We start from the raw sequence: 23158 nt of genomic DNA, 5'->3' as shown, positions 1-23158 counted from the left end.
ACTCAACAAAAAGATTTACATATTTATGTCTAATTACGCAGAATTAACTTGTGAAAATGTGTTATAATATACCCTCCACACAGTTTATTTAGATTTTAAGTGATTAGTGGAAGTTTTCCTCATAAAGCATGTTTATAGCTGTGGATGATTCAAGAGGAAAAACAGCAGATGGCTGACTTTAACTGATGACACAGCTCAAAATCTGGCACAGCCTCAACTCCAACAGGCTGGCCGACTGCAATGTAGAGTAATACTAGCTCAAACGCAAGTATAATGTACTGTAATCAATACCATCAAACAGTAATAGTTTGTATCCAAGTTTTACCAAAATAATAATACTAATGCAGTGATGATGACGATGCAGTGTTGATAAGTGTACATTATCCACACTCTATTTGAATACACAACAGCAATGTGCATCTAAAGGTGTTTTGTGATAAAAGTATGCTAACTTTGTCAAGAAATAAGAACTTACTGTGTCTCGTCTGTATCCAGAGAGACGACAGGTGAGCAGTATTTAACCAGACTTACAGATAAATCAATGACTAGTCCTTGTTTATCACCTCACATAAACGTCTGAGAGACCAACACCGGTTTCTCCATCAGGACACACCATAAAAGGTTACCTAGCAACTGCAGCCTGGCAGCAGACGTCTTTTCTCCAATTAAACTGATTAAACTAAATTAAGAACTGTCCGAGCGGGAGCAGGAGTTAGGGGTAACGTGTTAGCTGGTAGCATATCGGAGTACTCAAATTACTTTTTGAGATTAACGAGGAACATAAGCCGTTTTTGGCACCCATGTAATCGAGTACTAGTTACTTTTTCAAATCAGTAACACTTTAGTTTTGGTTAGGTAGAAAGAGAGAGCCGCGGTAGCAAACACTTGTTTCAGCGTGTTGTGACTCTTGTGACGCCAAGAGAAATAAACTTTCAGATGCACATTTAGAAAAACTCCTTCTCCTTCGTTATAATCACTGTTTTGTATCTGATGTGGTGAGTTTGATTTAAATAAAGTACAGCCCTAAAACAAGCGCGTTCTGTTGTTGTGCGTCGCTGAGATTGCTAATCCACTAATTTTGTTTAAGCATGTTTTTCCGTGCTTTAGGACAGTATTTTTAGGACTAGTGTTTGCCATTGTGTTGTGGATATCTGTCAACATAAAAGATAGATGAAGCACATATGCATTTACTTTGGTTGTTTACATGATATTAATGATTATGTTACTGCGTTCAGCAATGCAAACGGATTGTCTGCAAACAATATAGGTTATACAATAATGTTAATTTGAAACGCAATAGTACTTTAACTTTTATAACAAAGTAGCACAGTAAATTGAATGCGTTTGTTTTCCAGGGCAGTAACGAGGAACGTTAACAAGTTACTTTTAAAAGTAACGCTTTTACTTAAGTTCATATAGACAAAATAATCCTCAGAATACAATATTATAACTAGGACCCGACTGGGTCACATGTTTGCCCATTCAATCGGCTGATTTTGGAGCCCAATATCATTTAGGACATAAAGATAATAATGTACTATAATAATGATAATAATGTTATCCAACAACAGAACATCCAGAATTTAGTCGCTGAGTTTATTTTAAAATCCATCCATAAACTTAATGTTTGGAAACAGGTGTTTAGATGTTATTAAGTGACATCATGGAGAGTCATGTTTGGTGTTATGTCAAATGGTTTGCTGTAGCAAAACCAGGGTAAAAAAATTGCAAATTAACAGCATTAACATACATACAAAAAAAAAGCTTAATAATTAACCAAATGTGATTGTTCATGCTAAATAACACAGTAAAAAATGGGCATAGGCCCAAACAAATCTATATTGGTAAAGTCCTAATAATGAACTGAATGTGACACATTCAAAACAGGTTCCTCCTGGACAGTGCGGTGCACTCACCACTCCTATGGAGAAGTAGTTGTTGACGATGCTGTAGGGCACAGGGTCTCCCTTCTCCTCTTTATCCTCAGGGACAATATCGATGTTCCAGCGGTCCATCGCCACGTCTGTGCTGTGCTCGATGTCCCGAAGGAACTTTAGCAAACTGCCACCCTCGTAACCTGCACAACAGGCCAGAAAAGGGACGTTTGCAGTCTACAGAGATTTTTCTTTCTTTGGCTTCAATATATGGCATCTTATTACAAAATAAATTCATAACATTCGTAACACACAAGTAAGTACTTTATGTGTTGCCACAGAGAAAGATCATTCAAATACGTCGAAATTTAAATAATAGGAATATTGTTTTGAAGACATGCAATATTTGAACATCAAGTACATTTTTCATTGTAGAAATGCATCAGAAAAAGCAATTTAAAAATAAATGTTAAAAATGTCAATGTTTCTGCACTTTAGTCATTATTATTACAGACATTTCACATTTGTCTGATCATTTTAACACATTTCCGCTGGATTGACACAATATTGTCTGACTATGATTACTGGAATAGTAAAATGACCACTTATTCAAATGGAAAGAACATTAAATGGCAAAAAGTAAAATATGCATTCCATTGCAAGGCAAGGCAAGGCAAGTTTATTTGTAGAGCACATTTCATACACAAGGCAGGAAAAATCACAAAGAAATTACAGAAACAGAAATACAATAAAATTAACTAAATTAAAAATTATCAATCCAACTGATTTTCTAAACTAATAAAATCACAAACAAAAGAGAAGAGTGCAAAGAAAAAATCCTTTCAGTCATATGCGCAGCTAAACAAAACTGTTTTTAGCTTAGATTTGAACATTGTCAGAGTAGAAGCCTGTCTCACATCTTCAGGAAGACTGTTCCAGATTTTAGCTGCATAAAACTGAAACGCAGATTCCCCATGTTTAGTCCTGACTCTGGCACCAGCAGGAGGCCGGTCCATGTTTAGTCCTGACTCTGGCACCAGCAGGAGGCCGGTCCATGTTTAGTCCTGACTCTGGCACCAGCAGGAGGCCGGTCCATGTTTAGTCCTGACTCTGGCACCAGCAGGAGGCCGGTCCCTGAGGTCCTCAGAGTCCGAGATGGTTCATATGGCACTAACATATCCAAGATGTACTTTGGTGCTAGGCCATGGAGAGACTTGTACACAAGCAGAGCTGCTTTAAAGTCTATTCTCTGAGCCACAAGGAGCCAGTGCAGAGACCTGAGAACAGGACTAATGTGATCATACTTCCTGGTTCTGGTCAGGACCCGAGCAGCAGCGTTCTGGATGTACTGCAGCTGTTTTACAACTCGTTTGGAGAGACCAGTGAGCAGGCCGTTACAGTAGTCTAATCTACTGGAGACAAACCCATGGATGAGTCTCTCTAAATCTGGTTTTGACACTATATTTTTGATTTTGGCAATGTTTTTTAGATGGTAAAAAGCTGCTGATGTTATTGATTTGACGTGGCTATTAAAGTTCAAGTCTGAGTCCATTATTACCCCTCAGATTGCTTTGCATTTGTTTAGTTGTGTTTGGTTAGACCTCATCATTTACCTCCTCCCCAGCGTAAACAGCGAGCCAAGTCATTCCCAGTGCCCAGAGGGAGGATGGCCACTGGAGGATGTCTGGAAAAGTTAGCCTTGTCTGAAAAACAAACACAAACATATGACCTACTGTGTGCGCGCTAACAGAGTCTCCTCTCACCACCATCTGACATTTCAAAATGATAAACCAAGGTGATTACACTCTCTGTATCTGTATTAGTTTGCCATTAACTTGAATATATTCATCGATTGCTTTATTTCCTTTTTTTGAATCCCCAAAATGTACCATCATTTCTTGAACTGCTCATGATGTTGGTAGAATGTGCTATTTTTTCAGTCCAACTAACTGTTTTACCTATGCAGTCCAGTATCCAGCCCACAGTCCCATCGCCTCCACAGGCCAGCACTCGAAAGTCAGGAACATCATGAAAGAAATTAAGCCTAAAGGGGACAGAAATGACAAGGAGAACAGAAAGTTAGACTAGCATTTTTTTTCCACTATGGGAACATTTCAACGCAAAGCACAAAAACAGCCGAACATTTTTTTAAAACGGAGTAGAAAACATACTTTTTGTAGCGCTTCAGTATGATTCAGTGAACTAAAATAGCAGAGGATGACAGAGATAGTATATGTAATCAATCAATATGTTTCTTCTGTGGCTGCGCTCCCTTGAAACGGCTGTAGGGAGTGGGCCCTTCAAAGGGACCTTTAATGCATGTTGGGACAAAGGTGTGATGGGAGCTTTCATCTCAGCTGGCCGTAACAGAAGCACAGCCTCGTTCACGTCCACATGGCCCCACAGGAGCAGCTGGAGAAACCACTGACACGCCATAAACACCAAAGATTAAGGAGCGAGAAGTTATCTGAGCTGCTGCTGTGATGACATGTTAGTACAACACGCTCACTGTTTCCAATTTGCAAAGCCAAATACAGCCAGAGGACACAAAAAGGCAATTAGAACACCACAAGTAATTGCAGAAACAATTCCAGCAACACAAAATATATTGCCTCAGTCGATGCTCTTAATGCACTACATTCTGAACCCAGTTTAGTTCATGTTTTAACTTGAATATTTAACAGCATCCAACCGTATTAGTTTGAATAATAAATGACTCAACAGAGTGCTATACAAATCCTATTTAAACTATGGTTGCTGCTACTTTAGGCCAGCGCTGTTTGTTGCCATGGACAACAGTTCACATAAGTGAGATGACAGCGGTTAACCCGCTGCAATACACAGAGGCTTATTATTGTCTGTGTCTGATCATTCTCAACCAGCCCCATCATCACAAATCATAGTCAAAGTAAAACATAAAATACTACAGTACAATACAGTCTTAGTTTCTCCATCTGAAGGACAAAAGTCTGACAAAATTCTCTTGAATAATGGATCATTATTAACAAAATGTGGATGTTTGTTTGCCAATGATTTTCTGTTTGTGTAATCAAATAAAGAGGGGGCGGTAATTCAACTAAAGGCACTTGTTTTGACTGTAGCCGAAACCAACTGAATAGTTTTATTTGTCAAATGTTTTAGCAGCAAAATGCCATTAACATTATGGGGTGTAACATGTCATTAAGATTATTTTTCTCCTATAGTAACTTTAAATGCACACAGAGATAGATAGAGACTAGGTGAGACACATGGGTGTTTGTGTCTCAGGAGACATGACTGCTCAGGACTCAAGAGGAGGAAAGAGGAGCACGGAGAGGGGCGGGGCTTCACCTTCAAGGTAAAGAGTCTTACGTATGTTGTGCTGCATTGAGCAGTTTTCTCCCATGAATGCACAATAACAGCAACAGGATTCTGTTCAAGTACACGCTGTGCTCAGCACTGAAAGCTGCACCTGCCTCAATGAGTTTACATTAAGCTACAAGAATGTCTGATGGTGCCTGTATTTCAGTTCAAAAGTTATTTTTAAGTATTTCAAAAGGTCCCATTTAAAATGTTCACATTCACTTTCTCATAAAGAGATTCTTTTCATTTATCTTTTTGCTAAAATCATTTCTTGAAGAGTGAGAGTGGTGCCCCAGATCTGACCTAACACAGCAAAGTGGCATCACTGGACTGAGCAGGTGTCGGACTCATGTCACCATAAGTGCACCTTTAAATTACCAGCATTTGACTTACCCCACCATTGGCCCGCCTTGATCCAAAGTGTAGACCTGCCTGGGGTTGAGCAAGTACCTGAACTTTCTGAGGACCCTGGAAATAAACATAGATCATATCGAATAAGCATTTGTTGAGGCAAAAACTTTGAGGTCATTCTTGTTTATGTGGACAGAAAACTATTCACTGTTAAGAGGAGAATATGAAATGGAATGCTTTGCAAATATTGGTTATGGATGACACATATTTATGTCATATTATGCAAAATACAAATAAAGTAAAGGTTAAGAGTTTATCTGCTCACTCCTCAGATCCTGCTAAATGTGAAGCGATAGCAGTTGGTCCTTACAGCGTTACATAAACTGCACTTTAAACTCACTAATCATTTTCAAGTACCTTTTGTGTGACATAATACACAATCATGGCCAATACAACAACCAAGGATTAAAGTGTGACACTGCTGAAAAGGTCTTTTATAAAGCATTAATGTCCAGAAATCAAAACATTTTACTTTTTTTCTTTCTATTGTTATGAACAAAATACAAGCTAATCACATGATACAAAAAGACCCAACAAAACAACGGTAAGGTCAAATCCTCTTGATGCGGGCTAAAGTATTTATCCATTTCAGGGACAGTGCATTAGCCGGAAGGTTATTTTTCATCTCTCATCATTCTAAAATCATACATTACTCTCAAAAACCCGAATGCAACAAACAATCAAGTGCCTGAGTCAGTGTTTGTAGAACCATATTTTGCTGTAATTACGGCGGTCTCTACCAGCCTTTTGCCCATTCTTCTTTGCAAAACAGCTCAAGCTCAGTAGGATTTGATGGAGAGCGTTCGTGAACAGCAGTTTTCAGATCTTGCCACAGATTCTCGATGTGATTTAGGTCTGGACTTCGACTGGGCCACTCTGACTGTGTGCTGCCCAGTGGGTGAGTCTTGTGGGTTCCAGTCCCAGCTCCTACAATTTGCTGCACGTCCCCCCGTCTCTCATACCTATTTCACGCTCAGCTTTTTTGTCTATTGAAGCCTACGGGCCATCATCAGGTAAGGTACGTATTATTTTCTTTCCACTTCAGAATTGTGTGTCGCTTTGTGTTTCTCCTTAACAAAAAATGCCAATGCAATTTGTTTGTTTGTGGTCGTGACGTGACAAAATGTGGAAACGTTCCAAGAGTTTGAATACTTATACTTGAATACTTGAGTCACTGAATGTCACTTGGCATATTTGATGGGTAAAAAACTACGAGATTTCCCCCCACATTTTATAATATACAAATCCATTATTATTTGAGCCCAGTCCGTCACAGTCGTTTCATGCTGTGTTATGTGTTTATTTTTGATCCACATGTATGCATTGAAGGAGTTGTATGTCCCAGATATATTTTGGGTATATATAGTATCGGTGACATACAACACCTTAATTTAAAGGACGTCTTTCTAAGCCAGTGTATAAGGACCTCTGATATCATGTTGCACTCGACATTATTGTAGCTTCACACTCATAAAGTAATGCTCTGAAATGAGCTGAAATAAGGTTGTTTTTAAGGGCATCAAACATTTTTAATCATTAAAAGTGGAAGTGTATTTTATTTTCTAAGATTAGGCCCTGTTGAAGACTTAAATGAATGTTTTAATCCAAGCGAGTAAAGCTTGATAAGTCTCCCATGCTACACAAGAGGCACATCATTTGTGTTCCAACAAGAAATGATTTTTGTTCTTGTCATGTCTATTATTAGTCAATAATTTTCTTTTGTAATGTAAAAAGAGCATGTTGCTATGGTAATGTGTCAGAGGCAGAGCAGCAGGGTATGATTAGTATCTACTGTGTGGTAAGTGTAGAGCAGTGCCACGCTGAAGTCACTGCTTTGGGAGCAGTTTAAATTACACTGTTGCCCAAGTGAAGGGGAAAGACAGAGCAGCAGGACCCTGGTCTGCGGGGGAACAAATAATGACAAAGGCTGTAATCCTTTTGCCAAGAATGACATTTCTAGTTCAGGGGTAAATGCTCTTTAAGTTCATTTACAACATTAACGCTCAATAGTCAAAAATACCCTGAAAATACTGTATTAGGTTAGTTATAGTCAGTTTGTGTTCTAAAATGGTGAGTCACTTGATATTTTAAAAGATAGGTAGATTGAAACTTCAAATGTATTCTAGTTTGGCTTTCAAATATCTATCCATCTATGTATTTATTTGTTTATCAGTATATTTATTAGTATATTTGTATTTATTTATTTTCCAAGTGCAACTGTAGTTCTCTGTTTTCTACTGTAACTTACCGCTCTCCTTGCCTTCCTCCACTTTTTGGATTTACCATGACCAGCAGTGGGTGAGTCCCTGGGAGTGGGGTGATCTGAAAGCAGAAAAAACAAACAAATATATGAAGTCATTCTTGCACAGCAGCCCACACAGGAAGTGCAGTGACTTGGTGAGATGAGGAAGAGCTCATACCTGCAGGGCCTGTCCGTCACCAGGGCTGAATTTAAACGTCTGATTGGTGTCGTCTGGACTAGTGCTCGGCGGAGAGTCCCCTTCACCTCGCTTTACCACTGAGTGACGGTCCTAGATTAAACAAGTTGATCAAAAATGATTTATCTTGTATGTATATTCATTTTCTAGGGTTTTTGGCAATATATTGTATTGGTTAAGACAGATAAAAGCATGGGAAGTGAAGAGTGGCAAGAGACATTCTGCAAATTATCAGAGCCAGGAATCAATCTCATAAGTGGACTATTCTCCACTTGGACCTCAGGAAGAATAGTCTTGACTTGTGTAAAAACTAATAGGGATCCAATAAATAAAGAAAGAAATAATACATCAAAATAGCTAAACCTAGAGTCACCAAGACCCCAAGACTATAGACTATTTCAGATATATTAAATAAATAAACTTATTATATTTTATCTTTTGAATAGGAAAAAGTTCTCATAAGGTAATTCAAAACAGTCGGATGTAATGCCACTGACACACACAAGTATTTGGAAAATAAGCAGTGTTAGGAAGAATACTAAAATGCATTTAGGTAACACTGAAAACACTGAATACTTGCATTTAAAAGTATTTTGTAATGTATTTCAATCAATGGTCCAATCAGAGAACTGTATTCTGGATACTTTCTTTCAGTTTAAGTTGCATTATATTTTAGTGTAAACGTTTATGCATTTATTTATCAGTGATTAGAGAAAAAAAGCACATGCACTCACCATAAGAGCTTTGTTTTCTATATTTCTCAATAATACTGAGCAGTTTGAAGTTTAAGGATTATCCCAATGTACTGCTTTGATTTTAGGTAAATGTATTCAGAAAAACACCAAATGAAATAGTACCTGTACCAGAATTACTCAATATTCAGTTACTTCCCAAAACGGAAATGAATATTTAACTATGTGTGCTTGAAATAGATGTAAAAGTATAGTTAGTCTGTTTGTTCCGGCCCCATCTGAAGTCCCAGAATAGTGCTCATAGCAGAGTGTGAAATTGAAACAGGTGCTAGTCATAACTCCAAGGCTCAGTGTCTGCTTCATTCAACCATGAAATAATCACTTATCAGGTATTCACCCAGCTGTGTCTGCCCTGTATCTGCTCTGTAAAGGAAAGTCATGTGGGTGGCTTGTGTTTGTACACTCTGGCTGCCTGTTAACAGCTTCCTCTGGTACAGCACACAGCATCTCCACCACGGGGCTTTGCTTATTTAGACTGACAAAACAAACTGTAACTCAAACCGCTCATCTATTAGTCCAGGCAAAGGGGTAAATGGTCAATCCATGCTTTTGTTTCAGAAATAATTTACAAAACCACAAAATCTTGATCCCACAGAACAATTCTCAGTCGTGTTCGTGAGGCAGGATCAGTATGTTTGAAAAAGGGACCGCATTTGTGTAGGTTATCAAATAGTCTTTGACCGTGTAATGTTGAAAATGGTATGTTTAAATAGAATAAAGTCAAAAGTGAATTTATTTACAAAAAATAGAACATTTTAACACATTGTAATATATGTAGGACTTCAATAAAGGAATGTCCCAGATCTATCAATTTGCGCAATACATTTTATGGCATGTGATGTCACTAAAACGGTCACTTACCAACAAATATTCTACTATTATTAACAGTAAATCCTATTACAATGAAATCAATAAATGGAAGTGTTTCATAGACATTGATAACAAACACCTCTATCAAATGAGCATGTTCTGAATTTGTGTAGCAGAAGAGAAACTGTTCTCACCAAGACGACGGGGCAGATGTACGAAGGCAACAGCGTGTGGTCCCTCAGTGCTCCTCCATCACATTCAGGCTTGACGTTAGACGCACACTTATTATGGAGCTATGAAAGAAACAGACGAACTGTGGGAGGGATCCATCTGTGACACTGAGTCAATCAAGCGCTAACAGGGAGCCACATATGAGGTCATTCATCATCTATACGTGAAAAGTGAAAGTACAGTCAAAACATTTCTCTGCACATGACTAACTGCAGAACCCTCACTGTGAGAATGACCTCCAGTGCCAACGTTCTAGCAGACACTACTGTAGGGCAACAGTGCCATCTAGTGGAGACACAGTGCACACCACATGGGAAAGGTAGAAGAGTGTCATGTGGAGATAATGCAATGACTCACAGTGATTTGACACCAGACACAGTGCAGTCCTGTCAGACCCTGGTAACACTTGATGCTTCTGTGGCAGCGGTCGCACTTTGTAGGAGAATTCCCCTCCATCCACACATGCTGCATAGCCTAATGGGAAGAGAGGGATGGTTAACCATAGTGGAACCAAGTGGTGCATTTACCCATTTAAAGTATCCTTTTTTTTTCTCAATTCATGGTGCTTTTTACCTTATAATTTAAAGGCAAAATGAATACTCCCAACTCTGTGTCCAGCTTTGAGCAGTCACAACTGACATTACTATTAATTTACTTAATACAAGTGATGAGCACGTCTTCCACTTCTACTAATGATCTATTTATTCATCTGTTTTCTAAATGAGTCTGAGGCTATAGAACTGAACAGGACAAATACCTCACACAAATATTTATGTAGTAACAGTATACATTAGACTACATTATGTGGCATACATGTAACCTTTCCAGTGAAGGGTCCACTACTTAATCTTCACCAAGGAAATTATATTGTTTATTTGCCCAGGAATGTTGCACAGTTACTTATGTGTCCCCATAGAGACAAGATTAATGTCATACTCAACTTCTATGGAGACAACAGCTGGTAAACCCTCCACTAGAAAAGTTCCATGGTGCACCTTTAGTAGGCTGTCCTCTCTTGTGTCCCATTATACAAGTCCTTTCTGTTTGGCAGTGTTTCCAGTACTCACATTGGTGTGTCGTCGTGACTTGGCGTAAGTGCTGATGCAGGCTGCGATGTCTTTGGACACACAGCGTTCATGTACTGTGTATTTGCATACTGAGGAAAGCAGTAAACAATATTTGTATTAGGGACTTTTGTAGTCACACAATTACAGCATCTTAACACTGCCAACTGTATTTGATGTATATTATTGTAACAAAGTTCAGAAAGGAGAGTTTGAAAAAAGCTTTCTTTCTGAACTCTAATGGCCTAAACAGTCCTTTATAATATTTCAGCACATTTGATACTTCCTCATCATCGTATTATAATAAATCAATAACATAATTACACATAATGACTCAGTTAATGATAAATAATGGTTATTGTAAGGACTTTTAATTAAATTACTCCGAGGCACTCAGACCAACCAGACAGCCACAGAAAAACACAGACGCGCTGATAATGACAAATGTGACAAGTTCAAAGAGAACATTTAACAAACAAAATGGAGGCATGTGTTCAACAGCACCGAGTTCAGTGTCAGCGTCAGTACTTCATGTTTAATTCTATCTCTATGGGGTTTTTTGCTAAGCCAGTCTAAAACTAATAAATACTTTAAGATCAGGTAGTGAACAGCGAGTTGTGGGGACATCCATGACCCCTAAAACATGCTAAAAACTTTACAAAACATGTCAACACTGCACCAGAGGACACTTTGTTTATAAAGGGACGTGTTTGAGTCTCAGTGCTAATGCTAATTCTACCATTGAGGCATAATTGTCTTTTAAATGAAACAAACCAATACAACAAACTGAAATAATGTTCATGCAAAAACAACCAGACCATTTCACTTTCAAATTGAATTGGTCGTTTCTTCTATATTTTAAGTTCGCATTAGCTGTAAGAACCAGGAGCACGGGGACTTACAGGAGCAGCACAGGCCCTGCTTCCGGACTCCCAGCAGCATGGTATGGCAGTAGTTACAGTACGCTGGTTTATTGAAGTGCTTTAGACGCCACACATGCTGCCCATCTTCTTGTACATTCTGTGTGCACAAAAATATACAGTACAAATGTTTGACTTTGTTGTGCATGCAAATAAATGTCCAAAATAAGAATAATAGATAGAAGTTTGGGGACATGTGCAGTGTTTTCCCCAGAAGTTAAGAATGGCGCCCTCCTAAAGCAAATTTTCTCCTACGAGGTAAAACAAACAAACTGACTATTGACATTTATGCTTCTTGTATAATCATAAACCTATAAAAGTAATCGAGCCTATATTGTTAAAAAAACATTTGAAAAAAATCACTGAAGGAGATTGTTGAATGGTGGTTTGCCCAAATAATGATCTAGTGACAGTAGTTATTTCACACTATTTCACATTTTCAGTGATTTTTCATATTTGTGTCTCGAACTATAAAAGAATAAATTAATGACCAATGTAACAATGTAAGAAAAGCATCAGAAAGTTTAAAAAATGTGTTTCATTTTGTCTCGGGGCCAGAGAATCTATTCAGACTATTACTGCTAATAAACACAAATATGATGAGCAACAACTCTTTAGCTCTGAGCATGTGACTTTTGGACATGTTTGGAAATGTGTTGTTTACAAGTTATTTGCTCTTCACAGCGACGTCAAACACAAAAGAATCGTTTTTACATTGATCTTTTTCTGCAGTGGACCGAAACAATCAAACAACTTCAACACAAGCGAGTTTGTGGTGGAGCGACAAATATTTGTGTTATTGCTGATCTGAAATGAGTGTGTACACGTCCAAACACGTCTAATATTTGCCTGGACGTTTCCTGGCCCGTGCAGCTGATCGCCTCTTCTAGCGTGATTGGAGTACGTTGTATACATGCTGCAGTACTCCGAGTATGATCATAGTACTGCCAATTCCTTCGTACAATTTAGGATCACTACCCTTCTGTGTTTATATGCATTTTTACAGACCTTGTTGATTGTGATTTCCTTGTGTGCATGTAAACGTACAGACTGAATCTTCACCTCACATGAAAACTGTAAGTTTTATTTGATTCTCACCGTGTCCATGCCCAGCAGGACCAGTAAAGGGATAGTGGTGAGGCCTCCACGGATCCACTCCTCCAGCGTGACTGTCCCGTCCCGGTCAAAGTCAATCTCCTCCATCATTTCCTTCAAAATCTGCAGCCACAAAAACACTCTCTGCTCAAAACAGTAAAAAAGAGCAAAGTCGTGATCAATCAGCCCAAAACAGACAAGTGGTTTAAAATTGACCAATTTAAAAGAGTATGGACTGAGAGGTTTCGAGTTGCAATCAACTGAGGCCAAAAGAGAGGCCAGAGTACAATCCTAAAGTCTAAGTATGTTTGTCTATGAACGTAAACATGCTTTATGTTCATACTTAGAAACTAAATTGTAAAATAGTTATTAAAATGTTGTCATGTACTTTTGGCTTCATGACTTCAGCTATTTTGCCAGTGATTATGTTTCTGAGTTTGCTCATTATGTCATTATGTCATTATGCAGATTTAACTTAAGTACATTATTTTTGCCTTCCAGAATCTAGTATTTTGAATAACAATTCTGTATTTTAAATTGTTATACTCTTTTCATGTATTCAAACTTGCTGGAGCAAAATTATCCAAAATAGGGACTAAAAATGAAACTAATCCTGGTCTAAATCCATGATTAAGGACTAGAAGAGGAACCAAGTCCACATCGGGACTTAAATGTTACTCACCGGTCTCAGTTCTGTTGAATCCCACTCCAGATACTCTGCCACATGTACCATCTGATTTATGATGCGATCCAACTCCTAGAAACAAGGTAAGAAATAATGTCTGTTCACACTAGTGTTGTCACAGAACATTTCAAACTCGATTTCGATACTAAAGCAAAGGTTCCATACTCGATACTGGTTCTGATACCAGAATATTAAATGCTCTTTTTCCACATATTCATTTAAATTTGAACAATGAGAAAAATATGCAATATTCAATGACTATGTTTTGTATTGCAGTATTTGAATATACGACACAATAAGTTTAATTATGCTTTCATTTAATAGTCTTTCTCTGTGTCAAAAAAATAAATAAAACAACACTGACAAACCAAGATCAAAACAAGGCTAATGCTAGGAAAAATCTTTACAAAAATGTATTTAAAAAAAACTTAGATTCCTGTCAAATAACTTGGGGTCCTGACTTCAGGACCCCAAAATTAGATAGACGTCTGTAATAATTTTACGTGGTAAATATTTTTAAATTAGGTTTAATTTTGTATATATTTAGTAGATTATCATATTATCTGACCCACTTTCAATAAAAAAATACTGTTTTCAATTAAAAAATAGAGTTAATACAGTGTCATAATTTTAAAATGACATCATGAAATCATCATCACCCTCACTTTCTGAACAACTACAGTAGCTCACCATTACTACATGACCAGATTTATTAAATACAACTTTCTGAATAAAAACATAAAGTTAAAGTGACAAACAACAATTACTTTTTAAGTTTTCAGTGAATGAATTGAGAAAAACATTTCTTAATTTTTGCTTCTCATTATTATTATTATTATTATTAGGCCCGAGCGCCACAAGCTGGCGAGAGGCCTATTAGTCTCGTAAGGCCGTGCGAAGCACGGCTGCGAAAGTGCGCACGTAGTGCGCACGAAATCGAGCGCGAAGCGCTCGCCCACTTCCAAACACTCACTAACGCACTCCTTCACTCATGCACGCCCCGTGCATGCTAATTAGTTGTAGGAAAATGGAACATTACCGTTGTAAACGGGCGAAGCCCGTGCAAAAGTTTGCACTAAACGAGCACTTTACATACCCATATAAAGCACTAATTTGCGCTAAGTAGCTCACGAATACGTTCCCCATCTCTTGCATGTTCCGTGCATATAAGCATGTAATGCAAAAATTGAACATTATTACTGTATAGAGGGCCAAAAACACAAAGTGGGCGGAGCCCACTCAAAATTATCGAAAGTACCCGTCAGTGACCAGGGACCCACACCATGAGGTAGGAAAGCGCGAGCGCTTTCCGAAAATGTATAGTTTATGATATTTGAAAAATGGGAAACATTGTTTTCGCATCGGAATATTATTAGGCCCGAGCCCCAGCAGGGGGAGGGCCTATTGCTCCCGCAACGCTGCCGAAGGCAGCGTTGCAACTGTCTGACCAAACATGCGGGCGCAGCCCGCATGTTTGGTACCCCGTCGCCCCTGGCAAGTACAGTGAACTAGCCCATGCCGAAGGCATGGATCATGCATACTTACTCCTGCTATGACAGAAATAGTCAACAATTTGTGAATGGGCGTAGCCCATTCACAAATTGTTGACAACAGCAGCGCGAAGCGCTGCATTCCTCCAAAAACCCTCCTGGCATCGTCCTGTACGCGAGAATCCATGCCGCAGGCATGGGCCATGCTTGTATCTGCTCAAATCAATGGAAGTCTATGGGGAGTGGGCGGGGCATCCCGACGGAATGGGGAGTGACGAGCGCGTAAGCGCTCGTAATGATGATTCCACCCCATGGCGGCATGGGGAAGGCTTAGAGCTTTCAAACGATGTATAATTTGTTGTTATAGTGGAAACGGCTATATTGTTTTTGCTAAAAATATTATTATTTTTATTTTTCTTGTTCTTCTGCTTTTTGAGTTCTAATTTGACCCCCTGAACATGCTCAAAAACTCACCAAACTTTGCCCAAAATTCAGAATCGGCGAAAAATTTGATTTTTTCTGGGCCATTTTTTTTTTCGTTAAAAAATGGCGCGACAGCGCCACCGACAAAAGTCAAAATACATTGCGCCTATGGGAGACGCCCCGAGGTCAACTTTGTCGTAAAGCTACGAAATTCGGGACACGCATTCCTCTCGTGAGGACAAAAAAAAAATATTATTGTGGCCACGCCCCCAGACTTACCCTATGGCCGCCATCTTCCTTTGAAAATGAAAACAAGCTGAGTTAGCCATTTTGTTTACGTCAAACTTTGACGAACTCCTCCTAGGGCGTTTTGCCCACCGACTTCAAAATCGGCGTACGTCCTCTGGACAAGTGGGACATCTAAAGTTATCCAATTTTTTGAGATACCTTTTACGGTCTGTGTGCGGCGCAGCCGCAAAGTTGGACAACTTATTTTGGAATATTGCAGATCTAAAAATTGTTCCCATTTGATCAAAACCAGTCCGATTAGGACCAAATTTGAATCAGTTGTTAAACTTTCTAGTTTGGACCAGTTTAGGCTGACAAAATTGAAATGGGCGCGATAGCGCCCCCTACAGAGTGACCTTTAAATTAACATTGAAGGTCAAAAATTAGTTTTACCAAAATTGTCTAAACTTTACCCAAAATTCTACTTTGCCGTCCCAATCACAAAAGCCAATCACAAAAATGCCTAATTTTTTACGGCGTAGTCGTAGCGATGACAGAAACCTCCCATGTTATCCCTATGGGAAAACCACAAAATCTCTCAAATTACCACATTTTTATGTTTTACACTTTAACGAAGTCCTCCTAGTGCGTTTTGCCCACCAACCTCAAAATTGGTGTACGTCCTCTAGACAAGTGGGGCATCTAAAGTTATCCAAATTTTAAGGATAACTTTTACGGTCTCTGTGCGACGGAGCCGCAAACGTTTCCCAGAATTCTGACTATTTGGCCTTCAGAGTGGTCTATAAACAATAGAGTTTTTCCAAATGACATGATATTTTGAACAAAATTCTAATTTGCCATCCTGATCATAAAAGTATGAGAGCCAAAGTCATATTTTGTACGGCGTAACCGTAGCGTTGACAGAAACATCCCATGTTATCCTTATGGGAAAATCGTAGAATTGCTCAAATCACCACATTTTTACGCTTCACACTTTAATGAACTCCTCCTAGGGCGATTGTCCGATCAAGCTCATATTTGGAGAATATCATCTACACAAGCGGGGCATCAAAACTTATCCATATTTTGATTCTAAGTGCTACGGTCTCTGTGTGGCGGACCCGCAAATATATGTCAGAAATGGGAAAACAGCGAAATCTCTAAAATGACCACATTTTTACGCTTCACACTTTAACGAACTCCTCCTAGGGCGATTGCCCGATCAAGCTCATATTTGGGGAAAATCATCTACACAAACGGGGCATCAAAAGTTAGTCATATTTTGATTTTAAGTGGTACGGTCTCTGTGCCGTGGAGCTGCAAATATACTGTCACAAATGGGAAAAACGCCAAATCCTTGAAATGTTCACATTTACGCTTCACACTTTAACAAACTCCTCCGTGGGCAATAGCTCGATCAAGCTTTACTTTGGGAAATATCATTTACACAAGCGCGGCATCAAAAGTTATCCATATTTTTATTCCAAGTGCTACGGTCTCTGTGCGGCGGCGCAGCAAATTTGACTGACACTTGTGTTCATTTGCACTGGATTGGCCATGTCCAATGTGTCCCCGTCTGTCAAGTTCTTTTTTAATTCAACACACAATAAGGGCGCCATCTTTATCAAGTCGAAAGCGCAGAGTCGGAAGGCCGGCGGCCCGCGAGGGCCGTTGGATGCCGCTTGCGGCTTTAATTCTTTCTTCTTCTTCTTCTCGGGACCAACCCCCCCATTTTTCACCCAGTGAACATTGACGAAAAGTCACAAAAAATTGCACACCTCTAAAAATCGTGCCTCTCTACATTCTGGCTATTTCCCTTTTCTAAAATAAAAAAATTGGCGCGTCAGCGCCCCCAAATGTACCAAAAATGCATTGAGGGATGGGAAATGACCCAAAAAAAATCTGATCGTAGAATCATGAAATTTGGCGCAGAGGTAGATGGTGACAAGAGAAGTAAAAAATATTATTACGGCAACGCCGTCTGCCCAACCAAATGTCGGCCATATTGCTTCAAAAATGGCTAAACATGACTTCGGAGTTTTTCCAAACGTCGGACTTTTACAAACTCCTCCCAGGGCGTTGGCCCTAAAAAGCTGAAATTTGGTGAAAATGCTACTGAGGAGTGGGACATCAAAAGTTATCCAAATTACATTGATACCTCTCACGGTCTCTGTGCGGCGAAGCCGCAAACTGTAGCTAGAATTTCAGAAATCTCCCATATGTAAAATTTCTGCCGTTTGCGCAGATAAAGTCCGAATTGCGTCAAATTAGAATCAGTTGTTAAACTCTTTGCCCTAAACCTACTTGCAGTGAAATAAATTTATTTGGCGCCACAGCGCCCCCTACAGATTTTATATGGAGGTTGAATGTTTAGTTTTCGAAATTATCTGAAATTTGACACACAACTCAATTTTATCATCCCCATCAAAAAAGTCAGTGAGACCCATGTCATAATTGTTATGGCGTTGCCGTAGCGATGACCAAAACCTGCCATGTTATTCCAATGGGGAAATCGCCAGAACATGTTTACACTTTAGACTTTCACAAACTCCTCCCCCTCAGGGCGTCAGCCCTATTAACCTGAAATTTGGTGAGACTCATCTTCAGTGGTGGACCATCAAAAGGTATCCACATTTTTATTCAAAGAGTCACGATGTCTGTGCGGCAAAGCCGCACATTTTGCCAAGAATTCAAAATAAAATTGCTTTTTGATGGTAAAACAAAGGGGAGAAGATGTGACAGCGTCACAGATTCAGCAGTAGGCGTAATAAAAGGACAATTGGGGCGCGTTAGCGCCCCCTCCTCTTGCGGCGTGGCGGCGGCGTAGCGAGGGCCGATCATTGCCGCTTGCGGCTATATTTATTATTATTATTATTATTTATGACGATTATATTCTGACCTGTATAATTCCGATTGCTAATATAATATAATATAATAATATAATAATATAATACCGGTGATCCTGACATCCCTAAGAGTGGCAGACAAAGTTATGTGTTAAGGTATGATACGATTCTTCACGTTACATAACACCAACGTCTGGACCTCACACGTGTCAAAGGTCACGGAGCACAGAGAGAGTGGGAGGTGGACACTCACAGAACTGTCCAGGACACCGTTGCCGTCCGTGTCGTAGAGCCGGAACATGACTGCAGGGAAAACGAGAGACCCCGGTTATGACTCAGAATGGACTGTCACATCATTAGCAGCTTTAACGGCGGCTCTCGTCCCGTCTCCGGGCGTCCACTGGGTTCAAGAAGTATTGCGTGCTTCTTGTGGGACCAGTTAGAATAGATTAGCCTTGTCAGAGAGAGTCGATATAGAAGCGGGCAGAGCGGAGCCACTTAAGCATGTCACTGACCCCGTCTGACTGCGTGTATGTTCAACCACAAGAGGAAAGTGTCTTCATATTACTCCTTTATGTTGACCTGGGACCACATGCGTACTTAAGGAGAAGCAGAACTAATAGAAGAAGAAAAAGAGACAACTAAAATCATTGTATTCTCAAATGAGCTTCTTTCTTTCCTCTTTCTTTTCAATGTAAGCGGCAAAATAAAAACCCTTTGCACATCTTTTCTTGATGAGATCATATCGTCAGGCAATGATTAACAAGAGGAAAAATGGTGAACAGCGAGATGCGAAACAGCCGTGAGTACGAATCAAGGTTATTCCACCAAATCTGATAATGTGATTCCTCTTGTCGAGCAGAAGGCTGCGATTCTTATTCTGCCTGCATGACAGAATAAAAGAATGAAAATGCTGACAGCAAGGGAGTAATCCTGATCCAAATATATGAAATAAAGCAAGACTAAACTGGGACATACTTTGAATGAAACCGCAATAGACAAGGACTAAGGTAAGAGGACATTTGTCTTGGACTACAGTGACACTTGAAGTGCTAAGAAGATAATAAATAAATACATACATTCAGCACAATATATACTATACTATCTGCACAGATTAAAATACACTAAGACAAAGTTCAATATATATTTTAACTGGTAAAGCAAAAAAGCACAACATTTATTTAGAAATGAAAAAGAATCAGCTGAATAAATGTTCAGTGCTGAATATTATTCTTGTTGCATGTAATTTTCTATTACCAAATCTATTTTCTTATCCACTAATCGACATAGATTCTATCTGACTTTCTCACATTTTAAGGTTGTTTAGCTTGTAATCAAGAGTAAATTCATCTTAAACTATGTAACAATATATTGAAACGTATGGCTTATGGAACCAAATTATTTTGTGCCTTTTAATGAATTTAAAGCACTTGTTAAAGACTATCCACAGTGCCAGTGCTCTTGTTTTAAATAATTTTATTCCATATTGTGTGTGTTTTTATGCTTTTGTTTTATCATTTTTGTTATTTTTTTTATTGACAATTAATCTAGATATTGTCACCGTCATATGTGTTTTTTATTTGTTGTGTATTCAACAGGGAACTCATGAAGTATTTTTCCCTGTATCAATAATTAATAAGTCAGAAATATTTTAAAACAAACTAAATGATTGAGTTCTAATAAATTACGAAATCTAAGCTAGTGAAATTAACCCAAGACAAGTGATTTAAGCTTGTTTTGGATGAAATGATTAGTCTCCTTGTTCTGATTCGAGTGGGACAGTCCTGGCAGAATTCAGACAGCAGCTGCTCTCCTCTCTGAGCACTGACCAGTCCCGCCCACCTCGCACCATCACCCCGGTCTGTCACTCACACTCCAGCTTGTCCTCCGGCGTGCCTCTCTCCAACAGCGAGAGGTAGCAGACGATGTCCTTGAGAAAGACCACCTGGGGGGACGGCAGGGGGGACAGCTTCTGCGGCGACGGGCTCCTCCGCAGCGACAAATGCTTCTCCGAGTGACTCCTCTCTGCGGGACAAAACGCTCATGGTTATAAGCTGATCCATCATCACCGTATGAAACAACGGGACAGGTGTAGTAACAGGTGTGTGGACAAGGCAGAGAGAATGGACTCTCCTGGTAAACTAACAATTACGACTTAAATTTTGTTCCATACTTTTGCATTTGATAAAGATTATATAGACCTTGAAGATTATATCAGCCCCTTGCGCCCGTTCTGATAATGTGACGTATTTTCTTCTCAAGTTATGCAATAGGTAGTGATTCTTATGGTAGTGACTTTATTGTGACTACTCGACTAAAATAAAAGAATAAACGTAGTCATATTGTGATAATCGTAATAATTATAATACAGACTTTAAAACACAAGGCAGTGGATTTAATAAATCAAAATGTCAAAAGAGAATCTCTTCATGAATACTGCGCTTTCTTTGTAAATATTCTCTACATACACGCCTTCTAACTATATATTCAGTTGATAATGTATGCAATTTACAATATAAATAATCATTGACTGGTCGAGTACTAAAATTATTGTTAGTTGCAGCCCTAATTCTTAGCTTCAACTGGTAAAAGAGTAAGATTTCTAAGTAAATAATATTAACTAAACTAGATATAGACATAAAATAGCCAAATTTTCACACAGATTTATTTTATTATTCACAAAATGTAGTTAATTACTACTTCAGTTGGTCAAGACTTTAATCAACAAGTGTGATTATATTTCAGTTTACACCTTGTTGATAACGACATGTGTTACCTGGAGAAAGTTTGGGGGACACTGGTGACCTGCAGGGGCCCTTGTTGGGTGTCAGGACATTGTTATTGTTGCCCTCAGTGGATTTGACTTTAGTGCAAGGCGACCTGTGCTGCCCCCCGGGCGTCTGGCCCCCCGTCCTGGACCGCTGTGAGGAGGAGCGGGACGAACATGGGGACGTGGTGGCTCCTGAACCGGCTGTGCTCATGACACTGTGCTCTGGAGTGTGGCGTCCCATGGCACACAGGATACTCTTCCCATTCATGCCTGACCGGACAGAAAAACAGAACATTTATTTAGATAAATATAAAGACATGTGTGAGGAAGAAAGAACATCTCTGGTGAATATCTAAACATTAAAGTGCATGTGACTGGTTGGACTACACAGTTCACTAAAATATAGTGATTTTACAATTTCTTTTGTCTATTTTTACCTAGTTTGACAATTTTGATGCTGTATATTGTCTATATTTCCTGTGCTGCTCAGAGGCCGAGTGGATTCTCCCTCAGTCTCATCCCCATTTCACATTATACTATCCTGTCTAATAAAGCCTACGGGCCGAAAAATCATGAATCATTAAAACATAATAATAATTGTACTTCCTGGTTGGACATAAGCAGCAGATGTGACATAGGTAGCGGTAATTCTACAACAGTTACCTAGCAACCATATCATAAATAGTTAATAACACCTAATAACACCTTTATTTTGAAATGATTGTTTAAACTGACTGTAAAATGGCTCAGTTGTGTGTAAATTGCCCCTGAATTTGAAGATTTAGATGTCAATTTTCTTCAAACAAAGTCACAATTGGAAACAACATGAGAACCTGTCACATGCACTTCAACACTTCCACAAGGCAGTTTAAATGCAAGAGGTTGAAGCCGATGAAATAATCACAAGTACAAATACAATAGTGTCGATGGATCCACAGGCAAATTATAGTCACAGAGAAATCACAAAAGCAGCGTCACAATATGAGGGCAGCAGATTGAAGCCAGCAGGGCTCTAGTCCCACTTAGACGACCTCACCAGCTCCTCAGGTACCTGTAATGGGGGCACAGGCCACTTCAGTCTGTATAGAGATGCCTGCATCAATGGAGCGGGCTTCTGCCAGGGTTTGGATGGAAAGAGGAAGTCATGCAATAAGTGAACAACAGATCATTCAAATAAACTCTTGAAATGAATCATAATTGATATCTGAGAGTTGTCTTCAGATATAAGGCAGGAAATAGTTATAGTTCAGACTATAACTACAAAAATGGGAGAAAACCACAGTGGGTGGGGGAATTATGAACAGAGCAAAGTCTTAAAATGGGAGTCTATTGTTTAAAAAGAGTAACCACAAGAGGGCAGTGCTGTATATGTATTTTATATGTCCCTATGTGAACCGTGCAATACACATACAAAACTGAAAAGAGGCATTAAACCAACATTTCTAAAACCCATGCTCGAGTTAAAATCATGGGGGAAAAGGGAGAAAGAGGAGGAAGTACGATTAACTATGCATTTACATCACATTTTGACAAATCTATACATTGTTATGCCGGTGTACCATCACAGCATTGTATACATATTTCAGCCTAAAATCCACATAATCTTAGAAAGACAATGTGGCAGATGGAGTGAAGTAGATAACATGCAGCTAACATAAAGTTTGGACTGCGTTTGACTGACTCACAGTGGAAATCTCAGCATTGCGTTTACTGTCCAAAGCTTCATTCTGTCTCTCAATTAATCACTGTGCACTTGCCTCTAACTTCGACCAGCATTAT

At 39.1% G+C, this 23158-nt stretch overlaps 1 protein-coding gene across 4 annotated transcripts in view; it reads right to left on the bottom strand.

Moving 5' to 3' along the window:
• The window catches only part of dgkg (diacylglycerol kinase, gamma), a 62552-nt gene that overhangs the window by 31368 nt on the left and 8026 nt on the right, over window positions 1-23158 (bottom strand). For 2 of the 4 annotated variants that reach the window (XM_072444999.1, XM_072445000.1), the window contains 16 exons: window positions 22431-22493; window positions 21386-21649; window positions 20482-20634; window positions 18863-18912; window positions 13620-13694; window positions 12941-13060; window positions 11825-11942; window positions 10926-11014; window positions 10216-10332; window positions 9822-9920; window positions 8048-8158; window positions 7876-7949; window positions 5610-5684; window positions 3833-3918; window positions 3488-3577; window positions 1917-2077 (listed from right to left, as the gene is read on the bottom strand). In XM_072444999.1, the coding sequence (XP_072301100.1) occupies window positions 1917-2077; window positions 3488-3577; window positions 3833-3918; window positions 5610-5684; window positions 7876-7949; window positions 8048-8158; window positions 9822-9920; window positions 10216-10332; window positions 10926-11014; window positions 11825-11942; window positions 12941-13060; window positions 13620-13694; window positions 18863-18912; window positions 20482-20634; window positions 21386-21649; window positions 22431-22493 (1745 nt within the window). The remainder of the gene's footprint in view (window positions 1-1916; window positions 2078-3487; window positions 3578-3832; window positions 3919-5609; window positions 5685-7875; window positions 7950-8047; window positions 8159-9821; window positions 9921-10215; window positions 10333-10925; window positions 11015-11824; window positions 11943-12940; window positions 13061-13619; window positions 13695-18862; window positions 18913-20481; window positions 20635-21385; window positions 21650-22430; window positions 22494-23158) is intronic. The other 2 variants (XM_072445001.1, XM_072445002.1) reach the window with 1 other exon arrangement.

The sequence above is a fragment of the Eucyclogobius newberryi genome, unplaced genomic scaffold (genome assembly GCF_026437365.1).
Source record: "Eucyclogobius newberryi isolate DKJ021-1_F unplaced genomic scaffold, fEucNew1.0.hap1 SCAF_14, whole genome shotgun sequence".
In the NCBI taxonomy this organism is placed as follows: Eukaryota; Metazoa; Chordata; class Actinopteri; order Gobiiformes; family Gobiidae; genus Eucyclogobius; species Eucyclogobius newberryi.
This window is presented reverse-complemented; position numbering and strand designations above follow the sequence as displayed.